This window comes from Rutilus rutilus (genome assembly GCF_951802725.1).
Source record: "Rutilus rutilus genome assembly, chromosome: 19".
In the NCBI taxonomy this organism is placed as follows: domain Eukaryota; kingdom Metazoa; phylum Chordata; class Actinopteri; order Cypriniformes; family Leuciscidae; genus Rutilus; species Rutilus rutilus.
In genome coordinates, this window is record NC_140232.1 from 10,758,991 (window position 1) to 10,780,473 (window position 21,483).

Genomic DNA, 21,483 nt, shown 5'->3' on the forward strand with positions numbered 1-21,483 from the left:
CAGTTTGTGTGAAATCACTTACGTGGCTTCTGGGTCGTAATCTGACCAGACTCGTTTAAACTCATCGAGGTGATGAGTGCCCAGCACAGTCCAGTCTCTGGTCAGATACTCAAAGTTATCCATGATGACAGCAATGAACAAGTTAATGATCTGAAAAAATGCAGATTAATCACTAAACAAATTTGTTTATTATTTTCAGAGATGGATTTTTGAAAGTTATATATTTCCCCAAGAAAATGTATGTTCGCTCAAAACTTTTGCATTCTCTCTCAAAACTATTGCATTCCCTGAAAAACTTTGCTTTTGCTAGCAAAAGCATTGAAGAAACTTCAAAAAGCAACTTCATATTATTTCAAACATAAACTTCATATTATTTCGGAAATTCCATTTTCCATCAACACAACTTTTGCAAGAGAGTGCAATACTTTTGCGAGTTAAAGGTGCAGTAAGCGATTTCTGAGAAACACTTTTAATATTTGAAATCAAAAACCAAAAAGCACAAACAGGCATGCAAGAGTGGATGTTTTTTTATCAAAGCTGAAGCTAATCATACAAAATAAAGCGAAGATGACGAACGAATGACGAGGAAGAACAAAAAATTAGCATACAATATACAAGTATACAAGTTCGTTGTTAGTTGCTAGCAGCACACCAGCTCCAGACAAACAATGACACTCAAAACTGTCCTTTTACTATAGCAAACACTACAACAACAATCTCTCTTTCTGCAGTCTTTCTTAAAATATTCCTCTTGTTCACTCTCTCTCCTCCCCCATCATGAGTGTATACGCCCCCTACAGCTGATAGGCTACAAGTGTGTTGTGGTGCTCCGTCCAATCCACTTTCAACAGCGTTTCTCAGAAATCACTTACTGCACCTTTAAGCCAATACGTTTGCGAGTTAACACAAAACTTTTGCAAGAGGGTGCAAAACTTTTGCATGAAAACTGAAACGATTTGGGAGCGATTTGCAGTGTTTCTGGGGAGGAATGCAAAACTTTTGGGAGACAGTGTTGTTGTGGATGTTTTATCCCTTACCAGGAAGGCACAAAGTGCAAAGAAACTGATGAAATAGAGGTACGCCAGGTTGCTTCCACAGCTGTACTCCTCCCCTGGCTCAATGTCAGACTCTGGGTCACACCGACGTCCTGGCAGTGCCGCAAGCATGATCTGCTGCCACTGTTCACCCGTTGCACATCTGGGTTTGAAGACATGCAACAAACCTTTACATGAAACCATTTACTAACCAGATAAAAAATCAGGGGTGCGTTCTCCGATAACGTTGTCTCTTAGCGCGCAACGAAGACTCTTAAGGTATAACTTAACTGAAGGTATACCATTTCTAGGTGTGTTCCCCGAACCATACCTTAGGAAGCTGCTTAAGATATACCTTCGTGCGACGTTACCCGACGCTGTCCGTGGCGAGGGTGCTGAATTGGTTGAAATCGATGGCTCGAGAGAATCAATTATTCTCTCGTGCAGGGGCTGTTTCACTGCGTTAAACTAGAAAGTGGTGTTCTTTATAAAATAATCACTTCCGAAATAGTTTAAATTGCATTTATTAGGACTCATGGGATATTTAAAAAAATAATCCAAACTATACTAGCCTATACTTGCCAACATATTTTAAAATTATAGGCTATTATATATTGCTGCCATAATAACCATTTTAATTTTTTATGTGCTTTCTTCTCTTTCCCATTTTTGTTCGCTGAGGTGGAGCTGCGATGAAATATTGTTCTTGTAAATACTTTCCAGCATTTTCAGTAAATAAAAGTGTACGTCACGTACGGTGCTCGGCAGTGATCAAAAAGGATTTAAACAGTGGATTTTGAATCTCTTTTTGTAAACTCGGAGATGTGGATTCAGACAGCAATTACATTACCACACGACCTGTTTGTCAAAAAAACGGTAGGTACTAATTTGGACAGGGATTTTTACACGGGTTGGGTGAGAAAAAACACTGATATTATGGATTCGGACGGCACTAAAATAACCGACTTACCCCTGTAAATGTTTAAAATACCGGACGAGCCCATGAGAAACAATATTAGCGTCCGAATAGGATTTAACAGTAGGCTAGCCTATGCTTTCACTGGCCTTTAAAAGCGCTCTTTAATTAAAATAAATTTATAAAATTGTATTATATAATAATATAATTAAAATTCTAACAACAATCATTGTAATGACAATTTTATTCTTTGCATGAAAACAATTGAATTAGCCTAACTGAACACTGTCTGGGTGTATTAAAACTTCTGAATTATATTCATACAGACCTGCAACAGTGATAAGGTAAAGCTAAGAGTGGTCCAGACCAACCTTACGAACGTATGACTTACAGAAGGTATACTTAACTAAGAAGGTTTGGGAAACCACGTATTAACGAAAAGGTACTTCTTAAGGTACAACTTAAGAACGACGTAGCGTTAAGGTAGTTTCGGAGAACGCACCCCAGGTCATTATCCAAATTCAAGTCAAAAATCAACCTAAAGCCTACAGTACTCTTACCTGAAAAGCAGAAGTACAGCCATGAAAAAGGTTTGGAAATTGTTGTTCCGACTGAGTTCAGTACTGTCGTCAATAGCTATCTTTCCAAATGTCTGGAACCACAGCAAAGAGTTTAAACTTTCCAATCTGGAATGTTTCTCAAATGAGGAGAGGGGGAGGAACATATACAAACGTATAAAGATGAACCCACCTGCATTCCAATCACACCATAGATGAAAAAGATCATAGCAATGAGTAGGCCGACGTATGGCAGTGCCTAAAGGTAAGCAGAGAGACAGGTAGAAATGATGCAAAAAAGAGAATTGAGAATGAGAGAGTCTAGTGAGCTTGTTTGTTTCCTATATTTCTCACCTGTAGAGATTTAAGGAAGGTCCAAAGGAGGGTTCGAATGCCTTCACCCTTACTGAGCAGCTTGACTAGTCGCATAACTCGGAAAAGACGGAAGAAAGTGATGGACACTTTGGCGCTCTCCCCATCTTTCCCCTTTTGAAGTGGGGAAAGAGAACGACATACCAAATGTTAATGTATAATTTTAAAAAGTCAATTAACAAAGGTCCTTGATCATGCCAGTGGCAGATTTCAAAGTGAATTGGTTTGTGAAGCAGTCACCATATAATGCAGGTTTTGCTAAGAGACAGGCAGGGAAAACTACATTAGACCTTACAGCAAAAGAGTAAGAGTTTTAAGAGTAAGGGTCAGAGAACTGGGAAATGGTCAAGACAAATTTAATTCCAAAGACAATCAAATGATTCAATTAAATTAAACATGTCCTTTAAAGATCATAAAAGCTCAAGAACTCACACTAATGAAAGTCATAAAAGCCTAACATTTAAATAATGAACTATAAAAAATATACAAAGCCAATTTAATTTTGATATAGACATAATATAATATTAAATATAAATACTATAGTGCAGTTCTAGAGCCTTCCATGTGTCGCCACATAAAACAGGACCAAAGTTTCTTTCTGCAAATTTCTATACAATGTCAATGTAACAGCACCATTGTTTCATGTCGGAATGATCGTATTTACAAAATAAGTGCGCTTAAACAACACCACAGTGTCTTATTTACCAGAGGGAAAAGTTGTGGGTGTATTAATTGAAAATTATGGAAGCAAATCACCATCAAATTCTTACTGATGACAATTAATGTTTAATTGCAAATTTTGAACATACAATTTATGTATATATGTTGTGTACTATTGATAAACAATAGATAAGCTTGCAAGATATGAATACTTATTTAGCTGATTTATAAGGTGATTAAACTGCATTTCCCTTCATTCTTCATTCTGTGGCATATTCTTACCTCACCATGGCCTCCTCCACCCTGAGCCAGTAACAGGACGTTCCAAAAGCACACAGTGGAGCAGGAAACAGAAGATATGTGACATAAAAGAAATTGATAAGTGAGTGTGTGTCTAAGATAACAAATGCTATAGTACTTTAATCATTGTCACAAAAAAAAAAAAAAAAAAAAAATTCACATGCATGGGAATCCCTCATAGTTCAGATATAGTTTTAAAATAATACATACACTGAACTCTGCAATCATGATGTCCACCAAACTGCCCACCACTATCAGCGCATCAAAAGAGTTCCAGGCATCTATAAAATAATGCTGTGTAATCCACAACAAAGAGAGCGCAAGAGGGAGAGAGAGCAAAAAGCACAAATGTAAAGGCACTAACACGTGTCGATGTGTTATCAAACCATTGGAGCAAAGTGAAAGGTGTAGTGACTGAAGAAAAAAAGTGTGCAGCAAGTCTCACATAAGGTCTCAGAGCCAGAAGTTTGATGATCATCTCAATAGTAAACAGCGTAGTGAAAATCATGTTCAAGATGTCCATCACAGAGTTGAAGAGTTTGGACTGCTCATAGTGCTGTGGGGTCACAGTGACGTAATCTCATTAGTGGACCAGACTACACATGATTGGCTGCATTTTTATGCAGAACTTCTCCAAAGGAGCTTTACACAGATATGAGATATACTGTAGGATCAATTAGTTTTTCCGATTCTGATAATAAAAATATATAGCATTTCAACTTGAAACATGTGTTGGCAGTTCTGACCTAATTGTTAGAGAGCCAGACTAGTAACCCCTCTCTAACCATTAGGCCACAAATGCCAACACATGTAATGTGTTGACTAACATACTAAAGCACATGTAAAGTTCTTGATTATAATTTTAACTGTATTGTGTTATTTAATATTACAATTAAAGTTGCCAGACTGCGGAACCAGTTGCGGGTTCGAGTCTCAATACTGGCAGGAAATGACTGAGGTCTGAAATGACTGCCCTTGAGCAAGGCACCTAACACAGTTTGCAGTGTGTGTGTTCACTACTCACTACTCCTAATTTGTGTGTACTAACTTGGATGGGCTAAATGCAGAGGACAAATTCCTAGTATGGGTTAGCATACTTGGCCTTCATGTCATGTCACTTTCACTGTCACATATACTTCTTTAAAGCATGACAAAAGAATATTTAAACAATGATTTAAAGTAAATCTCTTCATTTGACATTATTATAATTTTCACTTTTTTATAAGTGTGTTAAGAAACAGTCATGAAAGTGTACTCTCTTTAAGTACAATCAACTGGCCTTTTATTTCATAAATATTATATTATCTGCAAGTAAAGTTTTTTTTTTTTTAAGTATACTTTCAAGATTGAAAGTACACTACAAGTGGACATTCAATACAATTAGCACACTTCTTATTCACAAAGGATATTTACAGTACAACAAGCTGTATATAAAAACAATGAACATCTATTGAATACCTCTATTTAGATAGCTAAGTAAACGTGTGTGTGTGTGTGTGTGTGTGTGTGTGTGTGTGTACCTGTACAGCCAGTGCGAGCGTGTTGAGCAGAATGAGCACAAACATGATGTACTCAAACTGAGAGGAATTGATGATCTTCCAAAATTTGAGTTGAGAAGGGTTTTTGGGTATGTAAATCTTTATTGGCTGAGCTTTCAATGCGTAATACACACATTGTCGCTGTGAGCAAAAGAGACATACCATGAGAGAAACCCATTAGACAACAAGAACAACACAAGGAAGCCAAAAAAATGAAATAAATTGAGTAGACTAGAAATATAACTTAGCATCACCTAATTATTATCCAATAAGATGGTCTTGAATCCAGACTTACCTGATTTTTGTTTAGTTCGCAGTTTTTGAACTCAGCCTCTCCTTGTTCACGGAAGGTGATGATGACAAAACCCACAAAGATGTTCATCATGAAGAAGGCGATGATGATGATGTAGATGACGAAGAAGAAGGAAATCTCTACACGGTAGTTATAGATGGGTCCTCTGTTCTCTGCATTAGCATCAATGGCTTTGTACAACAGCCTGCGAAATACCAAAAAATAAAAAAGACAATTAAAGTTTGGAGGATTCAAAATCATTGCTGTTTTGTAAAACCTTTTCCTCACTCACTGTGGCCAGCCCTCAAACGTAGAGACGGTGAATAGTGCAAGCATGCCCATCAGCACATTGTCGAAGTTAAAGTCGCTGTTCTCCCAAACTCTCTCCCTCACCATTGGATGGTTCATATCACCATCTTTGAACACCACAAAAGTGCCCCTGAAAAAAATAATCACACACACAAGTCTCAGAAAACATCCCAGTGAGTCATTGTAAGGGCAAATAAAACAACTAATTTATGGCTAAACAACATACTTGCACTCTTCAGGTGTATGTTTTGCCTCATCAGTGCATCTGTAGAACCGGCCCTGCAAGAGGTATTACATTAATGTTAACCAAAATGAAAACTGATTTCACCTTTGAATATAGGGCTGTTAACATTACTAGTTAACATTAATGAGTAGGCTGCACATAATGTCAACCTAACGGGAAAGTTGTTTCAGGAACGAACCAAGTTACATTTTGATGAAAGACAGACTGACTGAAACTCTTTTCTTAGGAACTGATCAATCATGGAACATGCATTAAGAAGGTAATAAATGATTTCAAGTACCTTGAAAAGCTGCACACCAATACAAGCGAACATAAACTGGAGGAGAGTGGTGACGATGAGGATGTTGCCAATAGTACGGATGGCCACGAACACACACTGAATCACGCTCTGAAGACAAACGGACAACAATCATTGAAAGTTATGAATGAACATAACTGGAAATAATAAACATCATGGCATTTAGGGCTGTATGATATTGAAAAATCTGCAATACTGCAATGTGAAAAAATACAAGAATTTTCACCAGATGACTTGAATATTGAATGAATTATTCTAGAATGATTTGGCCGATTTTGTAGGGAAATAAAAATAATTTATATAAAATAAAATAATTAAAAGCTCATTCTTTTTTTTGAGTGTGACCTATCCATGGGTGCATTTCCCAAAAGCATTGTTAGCCAACTATGGTTGCAACTTCCGTCGTTATCAGCTTAGTTCAACGAGTCTGTGTTTCCTGAAACATTCACAAACAGCATCGCAAAGTTGTGTGGTTGGAGCGACAGCTGTGGTTAGAAGCATAGTTTCTTGACATGTGGACTCAATAAATCCTTATCTTGAGCAAAATAAGCAAGCTGACATTCAGTACAATCAGTATCTTTTATTTAGAATACATACATGTCAAGAGATTTAAAGCACCGTTTATTAATAGTGCGCATGTGCGAACGTGCTCGACTATGTAAGAACGAGCCTATGATTGAATCGGGAAATAAAGCAAATAACTGAGAAAAATATTAGATAATCCTCAGATGCCATGTCTGTAATTTATAGCAAAACATCTAGCGTTAATTCGATCTCAAACAGATTCATTAAAATAAGTTATTACTCCACCACCTGCATGACATCATTAACCAACATGGTTGAACTACCATTTTGTGACAATACGGTTTCGGGAAACAGTCGTGACTAGCTAGTTGATTTCTTCAACGATGCAACATACTATAGTAGTTAAGCAGCGAGTTACATCGTTGTTCGGGAAAGCACCCCTGAACGATTTGGGCAAATCTTGGATATATAAATTACAATAAATCAAACCTCTTTCAGTAACAATAAATTTAAAAGAGTTCTAATATTTTTAATTATTGTTCTGATTTTAATTGTGATTATTACTAAATAATATTAAACAAAACAGGAAAAATATATTGTAATACTGCTATTATACTGTATTTTGTAGTACAATTGTAAAACTACAACACTGATATTTACATCTTAATTTCTTCATTTTTAAAATGTTAACCCATCAGGATTTTGTTTTTAATAAATGCGCAGTATTTCAGAGATATGCACAGTACTGTGTTTATTTACATGCGTGCAGCTCATGAAATAGTGTATCTGCATCTCAGAGCAGCATTTTAACATTGAGAAACATTTGTAAAACTGTACCTTGAGTCCCTTTGCCCTGTTGATAGCTCGAAGAGGCCTGAGCACTCGCAGTACTCTGAGAATTTTTACCACAGAAATGGCACTCGAACTAAGAGCAGAAATGAATGAATGAATGAATGAATGAATGCATGCATACATGCATGAATGAATGAACGAATGAACGAACGAACGAATGAATGAATGAATGAATGAATGAATGAATGAATGAATGAATGAATGAATGAATGAAAGGAAACTTACTGCAAGAAGAAAGAGATGAGGGACACACTGACGACCAGAAGGTCAAGAAGGTTAAAGGCATTTCTGCAGAAGGACCCTTGATGAAGGAAAGCTCCATACACAGTCATCTGAGCAACACACAGTCACACATTGTCATTAATTTATACACTGAAAATGAAGGTTCACCAGAATGTTCGAACCCAATGCTCACTATTAAGCATCTGCCCACTGCGCATAGACACGTCGAAACGACGTATTTTCTACGTCGTTTTTGCACGTCCAATTTTGCTCCCCTTGAAGGTGCAGACTGTGACGCCAGATGACGTCTTTTTCCAACGTCTTCCGCACGTCTAATGTTGACGTCCGTCCACAAAAGTTCGTTTGTGGGAAGAAGGAAGGAGACGGGTCGGCTTGCTGTGGATCGTGTGTTTTATTAGATACTGTGCGTCTTTTCCAAACAATAATCGCGCTCAAACAAAACAGCGGCTTTTTCTCATGAGACCACACACACACGCACACACACACCTTATTCTTGCTTTCCCTGGGACTCGAACTCATGATCTTAGCGTTACAAGCGCCAACGCTCTACTGTTTGAGCTACAGTATCACACCTTTGTATGCGTCTCCAGTTATCACCTGATGGTGAGACGATCAAATAGCGTTTTTGGAAAATTACCTTAAATAAATATAAATAATCTGTATTCATATATATTAATCATGTTGATAATAACAATGTTGATATTTGTAAATAAAATAAAAAGTATTCATGTCAATTTCCTGCACCTGTCTTAGACGTCCACATGGCGTCACAGTCTGCACCTTCAGGGAACCAAAATCTGACTTCCAAACATGACGTAGAAAAGACCTCATTTGGAGGTAACTTTGCAAACCTAGATCATGTCAATTTCCTGCACCTGTCTTAGACGTCCACATAACATCCAGAAAATTACCTATTCCGGCGTTCAAATATTGAACATTATATTGACGTCCAGGTGGGGTCATGGTTAGATGTCCAAATAGCAGACCTAGATTGCACGTTGCATAAAGGTCAAAAATTGGTCTTGGACCGACTGACGCAATATAGACATGATCTGCCTGTCCAATAGACGTCTGATGTTTAGTGGGTGATGATTTTGCACATGGCCAACCCTTTGTCAGAGCTCAAAACCACAGAGGGCTAGACAGTCCTGGGTAGTAACTGATAACATGTAATCTGGATCAGATTCTAAAGATAAAGTTCTTGTAATTGGATTATATAACATTTTAAAATTCTCATAATCAGACTGCAGTTACATTTTGATAACATGATTACATATTCATTGATTCTCCACAAAGCTTCTTTTTTTTATCTTTTCAATTTTCCTTTTAAAAAAGCCTATCACTTATACATGTTCATAAAGTCTTCTCGATTTGTGGAACTGCACACACTAACCACTAGTTAAGTGAGCGTCAATAGCACTTGACCACTACATTTACAGAAATCATTTCAATTTTAAGGAGTGTTTTCTCAATATTGCATATCCAATCAACTGCTGATGAACACATTTTAATTATTATTTGAATTAACACGACCATTTATTACTATGTCCTTAGAAGGATTTGTCTTTCAAACACATTTATCTCATTTCATATTTACATGTAATGCAGTTATTCCAGAACGTTTTAGTCAGCTAAACCTCTTTTGAACTAAAATATTTAATAATTAGGTCAATAATTTAACAACACATTCGCATATTCACGGTTCTTTAATGTCAATTAATGGTCAAAACATGCAGGTACACAACTAAAATATTTTATCTTTTTTTAGTATGTGTTGATTTGTTTCTATTTGTTTTCATTCAACATTTTTATGATTTAATTAATTATTAGTTTTTCAAGAACTCACTAACCCCCTGCAGTTCCTTCCCAAACCACGGTTTGGGAAGCCCTGACATAAAATGTAATGCCCTTCATATTGTGGAACATATTTTCTTTTTCTTTATATTTTTAATATCAAAATGGTATCAATAAAATTGTTCAATTCAAATCAATATGATAAATGATTTGGGTCAAAAGCAATTTAAAAGTAATCAAAAAGAAGTCTGAATACTTTACCTAATTTTATGTAATGTAACAGATTACGTTACTAACTACAATTTTCATAGTGTAATTTGCAATATGTAACAGACTACAATTTGTAAATAAACCCAGCACTGGCTACGGATGTATCCCACTTATAGAATAGATCAAAATCGGTTTGGAGCAAGAGAGATTTTAACTCTGCATGGGATGATCAATAGTTTACCTTCAACATGATCTCAATAGTGAAGACGGTGGTAAAGACATAATCAGCATAGCCCAGCATCTATCATAGGACATAAAAGACAGCAATCAATCATATTTCACCTCAAAATTAAAAAAAGAACTTATACTTTGCATATACACTGCTTTTTTGCTTGCTTAGTTGGGGACACTAATATTCAGCAATATTATTAATTTACTGCACGAACACTATTGGATGAGAACTGAACTGAGCTGGAAGATGACATCACTGTTTTCTCCAGAGCTGCTTTATAGCTGAATTGAACTCATGTCATAACTGATTAACTTTACACAGTCATTGAACCGAACTGAATCAACACTGAACTGATTTCAACTGAAAAATGACTATTTACTATTGTCTTTAGAGCTGTTTTACAGCATATGATAACATCTAAATTTATTCAAGTCAATTTTATTCAATTTTATTCAAGTTTATTCAAGTTTATTAAAGATTTCAACTTTTTACAGTGTAGAAAAAAATGATTTAAGGACCATTAATAAATAAAATATATATTTAAAAAGTAAAATTGTAAACATACATATGATAGTATTTGCAGTATTGAATTTACTTTATGTTGATTTTAAGGGGGGAAAAAGCATTGTATTACAGTTGTAAAAATGAAATTATTTTGTATTAAAGTAATACATAATAAATGTTACAAACATAATGTCACAAAGTAAATAAAAATCACTTTTTATGTAAAACATTGGCTGTGGGTGAAATATTAAAGTCTTCAAGGGATTTAGCCATTTTATTAATCTCTATTGGGCATAAGGGATGGTGTTTGGGAATCATGGGTACCACAGTGCACTTGAGAAATGCCATCTAGCAGGGACATCAGATCTATTACTATTTTAAGACTATCAAATGCTAATTTGCAGGGCCAGTTCGTGTGCCTGACGATTTCGGAATTTTAAAATGGTATACAGTATTAATAATTTGCCTCACTTTGGGAATGTGAGCAATGGACACAGACTGGCCCTCAAGCGTTCTGGGTCTTATCCTCTATTCTAAACACTAGAACTTACAACATTCCTGACAGAATGAGTTTTGATTGGGTCTTCAGCGGCCAATGAAAAACTACTCAGTATGATGAAGACGAGGATGATGTTGGTGAAGTAATGATGATGAATGAGGTTGTGGCAGGCAACTCTGAGACTAAGTAAACATTGGCAAGGTTAATTTTACGTTGGAGATCAGAAAAATGATAATTATTAGCAACCATCATTTGTGCTATTTAAAAAAAAAAAAAAAATTAACATACCAGTTTTTCTTTCCAAGGATGAAAAAGGAACTTCCATCAGGAATAGGTACAATTTTCTCCTTGGGTTGAAAACTTTCGACTTTCATGGGAGTGCCTATACCTTTGGAGAAAATTAAGATTTAAAAAAATGTCATGAAATAAATTCACATACATTTATAATCAATGTGACTATAAAGTTTTGGACTGGACGGTATTTACCCTCAAGCCCTTCAATTGTTCTAAACTCCTCATTTTCTTCCCAATCGTCCACTTCATTCTGAACAAAGAAAAAAAAAAATGAAGAAAAAGATAACAAGAGAATGATCATAGAAACTTGCTTAATAAATGCTTTGATAAAATGCACAATTAATCACTGCACATTATATAAAGTCATATTTGATATTTATCAAAATGTAATAACTTTGATATAATAATAATATTTTAGCCTGTTTTTCACAACCCAATCAAATAATGAGGGGTAAAAAATGAAAAATAAAAACCCACCCCACATTATCACTTGCTGATTTTCTGTTATACTCAGAAATTCTAAATTACATTACAGAAGTTAAATGTGTCTCAAATGCCTTTAAAATAGAATGTGAGAGATCAGGGTTCTTACACCAGCATCTTCCTCTCTTTCTTCATCATCTTCCCATTCATCATCCTCTTCTTTTTTCTCTCTATAAAACAGAACAACCGACTTGAGTTCTATGCCTATGAGTGCACAACATTAACAATATGTGAGTGTTGCCTACTCTTGTTTCTTTTTGCCACCGTCTCCGGCTAAGTTGTCCACAGCGATAGCCAAGAAGACATTCAGCAAGATGTCTGGTAGACAAAGTAAGTCAAGGACCAGAAACAAGACTCCAGGTTTAATAATAGCCATATGGACAGGCTAATGGATATGAAAATATGGAGCTTATAAATAGAATGCACTTTGATATATTGAAAGGATACAGTTACCACAGACGAAAAGAATGACAAAGTAAATACAGACAATCATATTGGGAAACACTGGTCCACCATACGCCATGATGCCATCATACATGACAGAATTCCAGTCCTCCCCTGTTAGGATCTATATAAGAAAGAGTTCTTAGTCTACACCTCCCAATTCTGTATACATTTGTAAGTGAGATGATTGTATTCAGAATCTTATCATTTGCATATGTTCCAGTTAAAGGGATAGTTCACCCAAAAATGAAAATTCTGACATCGTTTACACACCCTTTCCAAACCTGTATGACATTATTTCATCTGCAGAACACAAAAGAAGATATTTTGAAGAATGTCAGTAACCAAACACTTGATGGGCTCCATTGATTTCCATCGTTTTTTTTTGTTTTTTTTTTTCATACTATGAAAGTCAATGGGGACCAGAAACTGTTTGGTTACCGACAATCATCAAAATATCTTTTTTTGTGTTCAACAGAAGAAAAAAAATTAATATTGGTTTGGAACAACTTGAGGGTGAGTAAATGATGATAGAATTTTCATTTTTGGGTGAACTATCCCTTTAAGATGTACTACTACTACTACTATTTTTATTTATTTTTTATATATTTTTATTCTTAGAATTTGTATTACTATGTTCTTGTTGTATTTGTATTTGTATATGTGCACTGGAAGCTTCAGTACCAAGAAAAATTCCTTGTGGGTGCAAGCACACTTGGCAATAAAGCTCTTTCTGATTCTGATTCTGATTCTGATTCTGATTCTGATTCTGAAGAACCACCTTAAAGCAATTGCTAATAAAACAATCATTGTTTAGGGAGTAGGATGACAAAAACATATTTTAAAGGGGTCAAGCAACTTTATTCTATTTGAAGATATACATAGGCCTATATTCCCTTGTGAAAAAGAAGTGTCCTTAAATGCACCCTGAAATCAAAATGACCAATTCTTATTTTTTATGGAATATTGCATTTTTTATCAGTGACCATCAATGTTTTTTTTATTATTCATGTGCCCTCTTAATATTCAATCAAAGTAACTCTTGCAGCAACATCTCTTCTCTTCTCTGATGACGTGTTTACTGGCATGAGGGCAGGACATTCTATCACTTTGTAATCGACCTCTGTTTATTACTTTTCAGCCCTTGGTGTGTGTATTGTGCTTTGTTATTGTTTTTTATTTGGTTCTGTTCCTTAAACCTGTCTTTGTAAAGCGACATTGTGTGTTGGAAAGGCGCTATGTAAATGAAAATTATTATTATTATTACTCATGTGAGATCGCTACAACGATCCAATCAATTCCCAAAAGACAAAATCAAGTCCCGCCCCACATTTGTTCTTGTTTGAGAAGCTGTCACATTAGGGAAGAAAAGACTATCGTAACTTCTGTTCCATGCCAACTTTAATTGTACTGAATGTGCAATTTGCATAATCGCCAATTATGTTTAATATAAATTTAAACTATAATACATTTTAATTTAAAATGCAATTAACATGCAATTAAGTGCTCAAACAATTCCATTCATTCCACACTTAGTGTCATACCTAAGTATATTTTTTCCGTAATAAGTACTCATTTTAAAAGTATGCTAAAGTGTCCTTCTTTTTAACAAGGGATACCTTTATTTTTCACAGCTTTTAGGAGTTTAGGTGATGATTAGTATATGTACTTTGCAAACACTGTAAAAAAAAAAAAGTCAAAATTTTAGCTTAGTAACCTGGAAACAGGTGAGCAGGGCAGATGGAAAAGTGTCAAACGTGCTTCTTTTCATTTGAGTTTCATCAAAGTTGAACTTTCCACCAAAGAGCTGCATGCCCAGGAGAGCGAAGATGATGAGGAAAAGGAAGAGCAGCAGCAGAAGGGAGCAAATGGCTTTCATTGAATTCAGCAAAGAGCCCACCAGGTCTGAGAGGGCAGCCCAGTGTCTGAAGAGAGACATTCAGCATGTTCAATGAATCTTGAAAATCAGCATGACTCTTATCAAAGACTATATACAAAGACGTACTCCTATTACTTCTGAATGGGAGAAACTACAATGGGGCAATATAGCGGAATACGTCCCGCCTTCTAAATAAAAGAGCTAATTGCTGATTGGTAAATACATTGTCACTGCAGCTGCTGTTAGAAGATCAGTTTCAAGCTCAGTTTCAGTTTCTTCTTAGGACTGCACATGCACATTGGCTGATCTAGCCTGAAAAATATTTAAATATTTCTAAAAAATAAGTTTTTGATATTTCAGGATGGCCAATGGTCTTGGATGTCCAAAATAGCTTCCCGGAAACGTTGCAAATATGACCACAGAGTGAACAGATTTTCCAGTAACACTTTACAGTAAGGTTCATTAGTTAACATTAGTTAATTTATTAACTAAAAATTAACTAAAAATGAGCAATACATTTGTTACAGTATTTATTAATCTTTGTTAATACAGTGCTATGCATAGGTTTAGACACCCATGCTAAAGTTGACTAAAAAGAGGAATAAAAAATCATCTTTTGTAAATTGAACTTAATGCCTTAATTAAAAAAAATTAGGAAAAATCCAACCTTTAAGGACACCAATTTTCTTTGTGAATGAATAATGTATCGTAAATAAATAAATGTTCTTCCTTAAAATACAGGGTGCATAAGTTTGGACACCCCTATGCTAAATTCCCATAGAGGCAGGCAGATTTTTATTTTTAAAGGTCAGTTACTTCATGGATCCAGGATACTATGCATCCTGATAAAGTTCCCTTGGCCTTTGAAATTAAAATAGCCCCATATCATCACATAGCCTTCACCATACCTAGAGATTGGCATGGTTTTATTTCAGTTAGTCTAATAGCTGGTTTGATTTGCATTGAGAGATGATCTTATGGAAAGTACTCCATGCCAATCTCTAGGTATGGTGAAGGCTATGTGATGATGTGGGGCTATTTTAATTCCAAAGGCCAACTTTATCAGGATGCATAGTATCCTGGATCCATGAAGTAACTGGCCTTTAAAAATAAAAATCTGCCTGCCTCTATTGGAATAGAGAATATGGGAATTTAACAGAGGGGTGTCCAAACTTATGCACCCTGTATTTTAAGGAAGAACATTTATTTATTTACGATACATTATTCATTCACAAAGTGTCCTTAAAGGTTGGATTTTTCCTAATTTTTTTAATTAAGGCATTAAGTTCAATTTACAAAAGATGATTTTTTATTCCTCTTTTTAGTCAACTTTAGCATGGGTGTCTAAACTTATGCATAGCACTGTATTAGTTAATAAAAATCCATCTGTTCATTGTTTGTTCTTATTAGTTCACGGCACATTAACTAATGTTAACAAATACAACCGTTGATTTTAATATTAGTAAATGTTGAAATTAATATTAACTTAGATTAATAAATGCTGTAGAAGTATTGTTCATTCTTAGTTCATGTTAACTAATGAACATAACTGTAAAGTGTTACAGATTTACCTTTAAAGGGACTTTGCTCTTATTGAGTCTTATTGATTATTTTAATGAGTTTGCATTTTCTTTTCTTAAATCTAAAATTAATTACAGGGTTATTATATTGTTATCATAGACATTTAAAAAAACACTAATAAAAATGACACAAACACACAACAAAATGGCTAAAATTTTAACTAAAAATAAAATGAAAATATATAAAAATTAAAACTAATTCAAAATAGTAATAATACTATAACACTGACACTGTTGCCCTCAAAACTCATTTGAATTCAAATTATACAGCCAAGTCATTAATACTACACTGTTTCACATTGAATCTCAAAGAGCTGGAAACACTTATGAGCTAAATCACCTTGTGACTTTGAAGATACGGATCAGACGGACGCAGCGCAGCACAGAGATTCCGATGGGCGGGATTAGTTCCATCTCCACCAGCACCGTCTCCAGGATTCCACCACACACCACGAAACAATCAAAACGATTAAAGAGTGCCATGAAGTAGATCTGAAAGCCGAAGCTGTAGAGTTTCATCAGCATCTCCAGTGTAAACAGAGCCAGAAGGATCTTATTTGCTCGTTCTGGGACATTAAAGAGACCGTATTTAAGACAGGGTCAAATCATCTCATTAAAGGCAAACTTTGGCAACACTTCAGTCACACAAACCCTGTATATCAGTGAGCCACTTGGGCTGGCCGTAGTGTTCAGAGGCGCTGGCGGCAGTGTTGAGGAACACCAGCAGTAGCACCAGCCAGTAGAAATTGGTGGATTTGACAGCCACACGGCAGTTCTTCCTAATGACCACATTCAAGTGGTACAGCTGCTCACTGAGAAAGAGAAGAGTCAGTAGCAAATCTAAGTAGAGATTCAATTTGAAACTTTAACAAAAGATGTAAAATCTGTCACTTTAAAATGATCCCTTAGAAAGGTAGAGTAAAATTATTTTGGGCCTCTGGTAAACGTTACTCAACAAATAAACACTTACAAAAAACTTATAGCCATCAGTCGTGCCCTAAGGAAAATAAAAGAGTTTAGGTTAATGAAATCTCTGGTATTTAATCATTTAGTATATATGAAACAACAATATTAATGTTGTACTTACATTATAGATGAACAGCAACCACCATCATCATCCATGAATGCTTCAAACTCAGAGTCTGAATCTGATTCTGTATAAAAGAAAAAGGACTGAAAGTGTACTTCAAAAATGATAAGTGTCAAGATAAAATGTCTTAAGTTATCTTAATACACACAAATCTGAGTGAAACTTCAGTATACCTCCATCTTCACTGTGTTTGTACCAGCCATATTTCTTCATCATTTTTTTCTTAGCCACCACAGCACCTGCCATTTACACCACAAAAAAGAAAAGAAAAAAGTTCTTCATTGAGTGAAAAACAAACACATATGGATTCACTCAGCACTACACTGCTTCTTAACACATTTAGTACTTTTTAAATACACATTTAAATACTTTTAACAGAAATTACATTAGAGTACATTTTAGTTTACAAAAAAATGCTTGTCATTACAAATAATTAGCATATTTTAATAGAAGCAATTATAATTAATGTAGAAAATTACATTTAAAGATGTAGTTAATTTATGTCCTACTTAAGCACTCTAAAGTTTCACTGGATATAAATATTAACTATAAATCATTTTCATTTAATTGTAATTAACATGCAATTCAGTGTCCGAAAATATTCAATTCAGTTTACACTTCTTTTAAATATTGTTTCCATGTATAAGTAGCCTACTCTTTAAATGTACAGTATGTTCTTCTTTTTCACAAGTGTGGGCATTTTCTCATCAGTCATGTGACATTCTGTCATCTTCATTAGGCAAAACTGTTCATTTTATTAATAATTTATGCACTGCACTGCCTACTGTATATTTTTCCAGTGTGATCATAATGTGAAAGGAATGCAAAAAAAGAAGCTTATATTACGTTTATTTCCATCCTCATCCATGTCCTCTGCTTCAATGAGCCAGTCCATGTAGCCGATCATGTCCTCCTCCATCTGTTGTTTCTCCTGGGCCATCTGCAGTTCACCACGACACACAGCCTTCTCTCTCTCTTTAGAGAACTCACTATGATGTGCAAGAGACACATGCAATGTAAACCTTTACAAGATGCCCAACAAATGTCATCACAAGACCTCCATATCCTAACAGTATGTATCTGCCCATTCAATTTAATTTGCAATGGGGGGCAGAGCTGAAGGTATAACACAAAATCGTTATTTTCAAAATTATTTACCATACTAGTATTATAAACACACATATATGATTTAAAAGGCTTATAAGGGACCAGGGCTTGAGTCACTCACCCGCTCAAAACACCCAAAACGAGATTGAGGACAAAGAAAGACCCAAAAATGACCAGAGACACAAAATAAACCCAAGGCAGCTCAAACCCGATGGAATCATTCATCTGAGTGAAACATTACAGAAGAGAGAGAAAATACATATGTTATATAAAGTTGCTCATGTTTTTTGAGTGGCATAGATTGGATATAACTTTAAACAGACAAGGTAGCACTTTATTTTACATTTCTTTTCCACATGTACATACTATGTACTTATTATAGTAATTACAATAACTGGGTAATAACTTACCTGAACCTACCCCTAAACCTAACCTTTACTTTCTTGGGTATGTACACTGTAAAGTACACGTAAGTACACGTGCTGTAAAATAAAGTGCAACCAGGTTAGTAAGTGTCCAGTGTCGTTATCGTTACCCAAAACTATCACATTAGTCATATGTTAACATATATGTATATATGTCTTGAGGCTATAAACAGTTTGTTTTTAATTAAAAAAATGAGAGAGGAGTTGGAATTATTTTCTGTAGTAAATATTTGCATTATTGAGCTGTTTTTTTTATTTATTATTATATAAAAAAACAACGCTTAAACTCAAATAGCTCAAATAATCATCTATTTTCATTAACATTCCAATAAAGTATGCTATTCGTGTAAAATGAGTAACTTTAGCTAAATATAAAGATAAAAAATCAAGAGTGAAACAGATGGGGGAGAGGTCTTACCCAGTAGAGCACATCAGTCCAGCCCTCCATTGTAATGCATTGGAACACAGTGAGCATAGCGAAGAAGATATTGTCAAAGTTGGTGATGCCTCCATTGGGTCCCTCCCATCCTCCCTGACACACTGTGTTATTCCCCACGCAGAAGCGACCGTTACCGGCAAAAGCACATGGTGTAGGATCATCGTCCACCATTAGCTCTTTTCACATGAAATGTAAAAAAATTTGTAGGGGTTAAAATTATTTATAGTCAACAAACAACCAATTTAACTCTTTCCCCATCATTGACAGAATTTTCCATCATTTATGATACAACGCTTCCTCCCCATCGGCAGAATTTTGGCAATCCATGTTTTTACTGTTAAGCCAGGCACTCTGTACAATTTATAATAGTCCTTTACGATTGTTGCTTGTCAGGATGTACAAACATGATCCCCGCTATAAGCCATGTCACACTGTAGGATCTCAATTGTCATTAATGTCAGTCTGTACAGCAGTCAAGATGTGTTAAAAACGGACGCACACAAAAACGGATACAACATCAATCCGTGACACGTTCCGGATAGAAATGGTGACTAGCAAACAAAAACAATCTTTAGAGTTCATTTTGATAATGGAAAACGAAGAGGTGATTGTGGAGCAAGTGGTTGTTTGTTGTTGTCTCACTATTTGCGTCCTCAAAACTCCTGACACTTCTGAAAATTTGAATTGGCTGTCGGCTGTCGGAGAACATATCAAACTAGTGATCAAAGACTACAGATTTTGGCCAAGGATCATAGGAATCTTTAAGGATTCACAAAATTTGTCTACCAAATCATGGCTAAATCGTACAGAATGCACCCGGCTTTATACGATAGGGGGCAATAGTACACACCTTCTGAAAAAGTAAAGAATCTTTGGACCCAAAAACAAGCAAAGAAGAAGCAGAATCAAACGACAGAAGCATTGATTACGCACATGTAAGCTATCACAATCATCAAACTAACATTAAACAGCATATAAATCAAAAATGCCTAACATTAAAGAATGAAATGTCGATCGAGAGGTATGGGACTGTGCAAACTTTGATGGACTTGATCTACTCGACAACAACATGATTTTCCCAGCTTTATGTTCAAAATGTTGCTTTTTTATGAAACATACCCACATTCAAGGGTTGATAAAGTATGCATGAAGCTAGAATAAAATGTTTTAAGTTTTTTTTTTTTAATAGCAGTGGCTCTGTTCTTTCTTTCGAAATATTGTATGTTCAGATACTGTATTCATGCAACAATATATTCTGGGGGCCATGAAAGATTTCTCACCTGTCCCTACATAGTAGCAGGTCTTGTGCATTCTGCCTATGAAGAGCTCCAGCCCAATGATGGCATAAATAATGATGACAAACATGACCAGCAGACCGATGTGGAGCAGAGGCACCATGGCCTTCATGATGGAGTTCAAGACAATCTGCAGACCTGCACACATCACAGCCTGAATCACAATCACTGTATACATCGGAATTATACAGTATACACCGTATACCTTATATGCATTTTCTACTCAAAATTACAGAAGAAAGCATGCACACACTTACTCGGCACACCAGAAACCAGGCGCAGGGGTCGCAGTACTCTGAAAGCTCTCAGGGCTTTGACATCAAGACCACCTGGTTTGCCTGCTCCGTGATGTGCCTCTCCTGGTTTGTGCTCTCCCATTTCAGCTATCACACTGAAAAGACTGCAAATGGAACACACAAACCTGGTGTTGACCTCATCTGCTGTTGACTCTACTGTCATTTAAGTAGGTTTATGTAGCCAAACTTGGTCTTCAATAAACCAAGAAAGAAAGAAAGAAAGAAAGAAAGAAAGAAAGAAAGAAAGAAAGAAAGAAAGAAAGAAAGAAAGAAAGAAAGAAAGAAAGAAAGAAAGAAAGAAAGAAAGAAAGAAAGAAAGAAAACATATTCAACTTGAAAACCACACACATACCCTACAATGACAATGATAAAATCCAGCAAGTTCCACCCACTGCGGATGTAGGCGCTGGGATGCATGACCAGACCGTATGCGAGAATCTTTGTGAATGTTTCGATGGTGAAAATGACCAGAAACACATACTCCACTTGTTCCTAGGAAGAATTAAGGAAGTAAGTCGAAGTGATGCAATATCTACACACACACAAAATTCAAAAGTTTGTAAGATTTAAAAAATTGTATTCAGCAAGGACGCATTAAATTGATCAGAAGTTACAGTAAAGACATTTGTCTAAATTTCTATGCAATAAATGCTGTTCAAATGTTTTGTTTTCACAAAAATTTTGAGCAGCAAAATAATTTTGCAATTATTAAGTTGCATGATATTTAAATATACAAGCTTTATGATTGAGAAGCAATTTGGTCTGCACACAC

The 21,483-nt window shown here is 35.5% G+C and overlaps 1 protein-coding gene across 1 annotated transcript in view; it reads right to left on the reverse strand.

The window, feature by feature from the left end:
• The window catches only part of cacna1fa (calcium channel, voltage-dependent, L type, alpha 1F subunit a), a 36,710-nt gene that overhangs the window by 12,157 nt on the left and 3,070 nt on the right, over window positions 1-21,483 (reverse strand). The window contains exons 4-37 of the mRNA XM_084389469.1: window positions 21,064-21,203; window positions 20,673-20,815; window positions 20,401-20,553; window positions 19,100-19,296; window positions 18,378-18,481; window positions 17,996-18,138; window positions 17,323-17,388; window positions 17,147-17,213; window positions 17,030-17,056; window positions 16,711-16,871; window positions 16,400-16,625; window positions 14,318-14,525; window positions 12,604-12,724; window positions 12,402-12,474; window positions 12,266-12,326; window positions 11,866-11,923; window positions 11,668-11,767; window positions 11,432-11,561; window positions 10,386-10,445; window positions 8,123-8,229; window positions 7,883-7,970; window positions 6,503-6,610; window positions 6,205-6,257; window positions 5,962-6,108; window positions 5,673-5,874; window positions 5,360-5,518; window positions 4,285-4,395; window positions 4,050-4,133; window positions 3,822-3,842; window positions 2,862-2,993; window positions 2,701-2,766; window positions 2,511-2,602; window positions 1,038-1,197; window positions 23-150 (exon numbers count right to left, since the gene is read on the reverse strand). Of these exons, the coding sequence (XP_084245595.1) occupies window positions 23-150; window positions 1,038-1,197; window positions 2,511-2,602; window positions 2,701-2,766; window positions 2,862-2,993; window positions 3,822-3,842; window positions 4,050-4,133; window positions 4,285-4,395; window positions 5,360-5,518; window positions 5,673-5,874; window positions 5,962-6,108; window positions 6,205-6,257; window positions 6,503-6,610; window positions 7,883-7,970; window positions 8,123-8,229; window positions 10,386-10,445; window positions 11,432-11,561; window positions 11,668-11,767; window positions 11,866-11,923; window positions 12,266-12,326; window positions 12,402-12,474; window positions 12,604-12,724; window positions 14,318-14,525; window positions 16,400-16,625; window positions 16,711-16,871; window positions 17,030-17,056; window positions 17,147-17,213; window positions 17,323-17,388; window positions 17,996-18,138; window positions 18,378-18,481; window positions 19,100-19,296; window positions 20,401-20,553; window positions 20,673-20,815; window positions 21,064-21,203 (3,896 nt within the window). The remainder of the gene's footprint in view (window positions 1-22; window positions 151-1,037; window positions 1,198-2,510; window positions 2,603-2,700; window positions 2,767-2,861; window positions 2,994-3,821; window positions 3,843-4,049; window positions 4,134-4,284; window positions 4,396-5,359; window positions 5,519-5,672; window positions 5,875-5,961; window positions 6,109-6,204; window positions 6,258-6,502; window positions 6,611-7,882; window positions 7,971-8,122; window positions 8,230-10,385; window positions 10,446-11,431; window positions 11,562-11,667; window positions 11,768-11,865; window positions 11,924-12,265; window positions 12,327-12,401; window positions 12,475-12,603; window positions 12,725-14,317; window positions 14,526-16,399; window positions 16,626-16,710; window positions 16,872-17,029; window positions 17,057-17,146; window positions 17,214-17,322; window positions 17,389-17,995; window positions 18,139-18,377; window positions 18,482-19,099; window positions 19,297-20,400; window positions 20,554-20,672; window positions 20,816-21,063; window positions 21,204-21,483) is intronic.